Genomic DNA, 5,793 nt, shown 5'->3' on the forward strand with positions numbered 1-5,793 from the left:
TTTAATAGTAACATCTACTCATGCATTCACTATGCTTGTTGCTATGTCCAGGGGCGGATCCAGACTTTTGAAAAGGGGGTTCCACTTTGGAATTGCAACTTCAGCCTAGCTGTAAGCTTAAGGCCAAAAAAAAAGGTCATCACCTGCTGACAATAGCTGCCCCTTACCATAGATTCCCTTACCAACTTTCCTTATTTATAACTAGATACATAGCTTGCTACACTGCTCCTCAAAAGACTACTATGACTGCTCTATTAGAGTATCTCAATTTTACTGCTCTATTAGAGCATCTTGAGTAAAAGAGGCTCTTTCAAAAGGGGGGTTCCATGGAACCCTTTGAACCCCCTGGATCCGCCCCTGATGTCAGTAGACTCAGTACTGCATGAACTAAGGTATGTATCATAATGAGGAAGGTTGGAGATTAGTACAAAGGCTTTTCAGGGAGGAGAGGGTATTTTCAATAATTAAAAAAAACTTTTCATGAATGCATCTAAAATCGCAAAATTTGTGAATGTTATCTTCCACGAATGATTCCCATTATAGCTAGAGTATTATTTCTATACATGGTTAACTACTGTTTAACACTAATACTAGCACTTAGCATGACAACTGCTTTGTTGAAAAGTATGACTGCTCTATTAGAGTAGCTACTTGAAGTTCTGATGGTAAAAGCATTTTTAGAAACTGTGGAACACTCATAAGACAGATTCTGTGTCCATTATGTGGTGTTGTACATGCAGAGTGAAAACTATCTCATTTGATAGGATCTGACACTGTCAACCAGTTGAAACAGTGATACAAAGGACGTATATATTGTTCTTGTATTAGTTTGTATGAACTGTACTGTTTGCAATATTGTTTTACTATGGTGATAATGACAGAGTACTTGGCTTTCATTTTTGGTATCTTGTTGAGGCAAAGTTTTCCCCTGTGGTCAGAATTTAGATGGGTGTACATGGACCATATGGGCTTTATGTACGATGCTGGCCCAACTAATATGTACTCAACATACAGTAAGTATATGCGCAAGTATAAGTGAGGGATATTCTCTGAATCCCTATATTTTTTATCAATCATATCAACATAAAAACGGTGTTCAGTCATATTATCAATGTGCTGTGTTGTGTGTGGTGCTCATGAACTTTTTGGTTATGTACACATACTGTGCAGATAACCACACAAATACAAATACATTTTTCATGAAAGTTAACTATATTATATTTTCAAAATTATGAAAATGAAATAAACATATTGCACTGCATATACATAGACGTTTTGCAGTACACATTCCTTAGCTATGTATTCACTGACTGTGAATAAATAGTGGAGGATTCTACATCAATTTTTAAAAGTACTAAGCGAGATGTTTTACTGGGATATGCTTAAAAGTCATTGTAACAAGTGGTTATCTCTAGAAAATATGTATAATATTTAGGGTTGACATCTAGCTATGAATTTTGTAATGTATTGTGGGTTTTGGTATGTTCATTCACTCGCAATGTCTATCACATGTTATTCATGAACATCCCCTGCAAAACCTCTAACATGCATGTTACTTCCTGCCAATACAACAAATGACATGACATCCTAGAAGAAATGAAAGCACAAATAAAAGCTGCACTATACACAATTCCTCCCATATTTGAATTTTTGGGTATTAAGCTGATCAATCACCAGAGTAGTAGCTATTCATTGCTGGATATGTACAATAAAGTGCAAGGAGAGTAATTCTGTTGTGTTAGTGCACTACAGCTACTGGACCAAGAATAATTAATGTTGGTCGTTTCATTGTACATACATATGTGAATCACTAAAGGATATTAGTATGCACTAATTAGGTAACACAGGATTATTTTGGTTGACTAAAACATGTTGAGAACAATTTTTCTATGTATACTGTCCAATATTTTCAATGTATGGTGACAGAAACAAGGTAATGTTGGCCTCAGTATAGCCAAGTGTAGTCTTGCATGCCATATACAGTTTGTGTGAGGTGGTAATAAACCATCTGGTCATTGTTGTACACATTCTGTGACCACTGCCCATGCAAATGTTGGCAGATCCACTTTGCACACTATATGATGACAAATATTCTTCACATTCTAAATGCAACAAACACTTGAATCTAGTTAACAGTCTGATTTTACAAAGTTTGAAAATGCCATAGGATTACTTGATTTCCCTTCACAGAGCTCTCAAAAGTGCTGGCAAAGAAAGGTGGTTATGTTAAACAGCTGTACTGTCAACAACGACCAATACATTACCAAGCTGTAACACAAGATGGCTGACAAGATTAGTACATTATTCTTTAGCACACAACAATATGGTGATGTAATATTATTTGTTTTCCAGGTCAAAGAATCTGCAACTTGAAAAAATCCTATACAAGATATCAAACTTTAAATCTAGCAAGATACCAAACATTTCATGGCAATGATGTTAAAAGCAAATATTCGGCAGAGAAGTTGGATCACAAAACGTTTAGTATTTGGAAATTCTTCACAAGATAAAATTTCACATTTTTTTTACAAGAGTCACAAGGATACAGGGCATAGCACACATGATGCTGCATATATGGAGGTAAGTATACAAGAAATATACAAGATTTCAAAGGGAACGAGATTGGAATTTCAGTAACATTTCAAAGAAGCTGTGTGAGATTTAAATTTCAAAGAAGTTGCAGACCCTTCATTCCAGGTGTTCACAGAAAATATGTATGGCACTCCCATCTAGCGTGCAAAAACTAAGCAAAATAATTGGATAGCTATTAGCTAGTTCTCTTGCTCAGATATTATGGTTTGGGACAACCACTGTTGAGATTGGAGAAGCATTTCATGATAAACTGAGCTGCCCAGAGAGGGGGTCAACTGGGGCAGGGTTTGGGGTGTGTAATGTTGGGCCCATATAGCTTCTGGGCAGTCCTGATGGGAAACCTTTAACTGCATTCAGGTAGCCACAATGATTAGGACTCTTAAGTATGATTACTGTATAGCTATACCTGCACACAGTAAACTTCCTTGTAATGCATTTATCACTCTTAGTGGTAGTCTCTGCTCTGTACATAAGCTCTGTGCAAGCGACTTCCAAGTGGTTGCTACGCTGATAATAAAGTAAAGCATACAAGACATCTGGCACTCGAAGGCACTGTACATGTACATTATAATTATATCGCACTACCTTCAGCTCATGTATTACGGCGAAGTTAGATATGGTCAGACAGCAGACGCAAAGATGTTCAAACAGTGAAGTTAGACAATCCATCCAATTATTAAACACCATCATGATTATGATCAACAAAATGTACATGTATATAGATGGGTCATGCAACCACATATCTGACCAACTTGGGTCAGCTGTGGGCATGGCAAGGAAAATGAACATGCTAATTATAAAACTAAAATTACAGCTAACATACAAATTAAAAACAGTCCAGGTTTATTGTCCATTCTTTGGAGCTTCTACCATTGAAAATTCTCTGTGAAGCAAAGATTGAGGCACTGGCCATTTCATTCAAAAGTCCTCTAGCACTCGCTTTAGCTAATTTGGTGCAGTCATATAGACATTATCAGGGGCGGATCCAGAGTTTGGAAAGAGGGGGGGCACCTTGCTGAAAAAAGTTGAAGAGCAAAAAAAAAAAAAAAAAAAAAAAAAAGGAATCCTGAGCTAGTGACGAACTGTACACATCACAGAAATGACGATGTCTTGTTGGCGTGGGTGGCTTCCAAGGTTCCAAGATTCATGTGTGTGGTGCGTGTGTGTGTGTGTGTGTGTGTGTGTGTGTGTGTGCGCATGTGTGCGTGCGTGCATGTGTGCATATGTGTGTGTGTGTGTGTATGACAGACAGACAGACAGACAAACAGAGTTTCTAATGAATATACAGTGGAGGATCTTGAATGTGCAAAACACATACAGAAGACCTAAATTTCAAATCTGTAGCCACCTTTAATTATGAATAGCTATATAGCTGCACATAACATTGTTAGAGCTCCATAAAATTTTAACCACTAAGTATAATAGCTACCATACTAGCTAGCAACACTTAAGAGTTGGGATCACTGGCCAGTTGCTTTTGCATGTACCGGTATCATGCTTTAAGTTGTCAACAGTGTAACTACCCCATGAATGCACCCACATAAGGTTAAGAAGTGTGGTAGAAAATTTGCCACATTCCTTCATATACAACTTTTACTGTTACCTTAATTGTTTATTTAATTTAAGCTGTTTCAGAACCTCACTAATACTGTTCTCTGGTGAAGAGTCAAGTTACTAGAACTGTCAAAAGGTATAGCTCCCATCTTCGTTGCCAATGTGATATTCTTAATATCTCAGTGTGAATCACAGGATAGTCATACAGCAGATATACAACTCAACACAACACTACTAACTACGTGTTACATGAAAGTCTGTATGCACAGTCACGTGTGCACAGTCACGTGTGCACAGTCACGTGTGCACATGGGTGTTAGTGTTACATCACTCCAGCTCCCTTTTCTACATCAAAATACTGATTACAGTAAAATGATTAAAGCATCTTAACTTTACTGCTCAAAAATGGCAGGGAACTGACACATTTATATCTGTAGTAGTTGAATAAGGCATTTTAGCAGTGAATGCCTGATTATACATGCAACAATGTGACTCACTAGCTAATAAACAATTACCTGCAAATCACTAAATTTTCCATGTAATATTGTTGTACACATGCACAGTCACACATTAATGCATACATGCAAGCCTGTTTCATATATTCATTTATGGCAATGATTGCAGTATTCCGGTAATTGTCAACATAATATTAATTGCCGTGTTATATGTTCAATGATTATTAATTCAATATAATTATACATTTAATTTTTGCAGTTATTATATATACATGCAGTGGCACTGTAATAGACGAATCTTTTGTAGCTAACTAGATGTCTGTTTATTTTGTTCAGCCAGTAATCACACGGATGAGACTGATCAAGGCAATTACACCCTACAATGAAAATTATATTACATGGTAGGTGATATTACTTTATGCTTCACACTTACCCATCCCACCATTGTACAGAATCCCAGAACAGGAGTAGCAATGAACCTCTCATCTGTGTCGGTACACTCTGTGCCTCTATCATCCAGCTGATCACAATAATCTCTGTAGAGATCAGCCAGTAGAGCACTGGATATCAGCCAGAAGACACCCATGCCAATACTGACCAACAAGTTGAACCCATGCCCAAGACGTTTGATCTGTTATAGATACAGAGAAATTAGCTATAGACTCTTTCTAACCTTGCAATACAGCTATAGAGTTACCACTGAGCTATGCCAAAATTAATACCAAATAGCTGCCTATATGAATAGACAGAGACTTACCGATTTGATCGGAGCGCAGATAAGAAGTAGGTCCACTTGGATAAGAGTTAGTGCTGTAAATACGGATATAACCGACGTAGCCACTCCGTTGAAGCAAATTCTTGGCGCTCGGTCACGACCCTCTCCATAACGAAAATCCGACACAGCACAGATGCTGGCTGGCGTTTCGTCTGCTCCAGTGTACATGTCCGCTATCGTAGCAGCCACGATCGCTGATAAAATCTGCAAATGTAACAATGTAACGCGACATCAAGCTAGTTTAATATATAATACTTACCAGGACGACTAGCTTGGGAACGGCTCCCACAATTATTGTGCAGACAATTTTACTAACGCTAGGTAGCTCTGGTATGCCCATATCTATCTCTTGTTAGTTAACAGATAACTCCTCTCTGTATTTGAAGGTACTGTGTAAACTATTACATTGCTCCAGCA

General features: G+C 37.6%; 1 protein-coding gene across 1 annotated transcript; it reads right to left on the minus strand.

Annotated features, from left to right (window-relative positions):
- Positions 1-4,807: 4,807 nt before the first annotated feature.
- LOC136237854 (uncharacterized) lies at positions 4,808-5,793 on the minus strand. Its single transcript, XM_066028080.1, has 4 exons — positions 5,636-5,793; positions 5,359-5,580; positions 5,035-5,232; positions 4,808-4,978 (listed from the first exon to the last, which is right to left on the minus strand). Exons 1-4 carry the CDS (start codon positions 5,714-5,716, stop codon positions 4,934-4,936), a joined length of 546 nt encoding a protein of 181 aa, XP_065884152.1. The 5' UTR covers positions 5,717-5,793; the 3' UTR covers positions 4,808-4,933.

This window comes from Dysidea avara, chromosome 11 (assembly GCF_963678975.1).
Source record: "Dysidea avara chromosome 11, odDysAvar1.4, whole genome shotgun sequence".
NCBI classification, from domain to species: Eukaryota; Metazoa; Porifera; class Demospongiae; order Dictyoceratida; family Dysideidae; genus Dysidea; species Dysidea avara.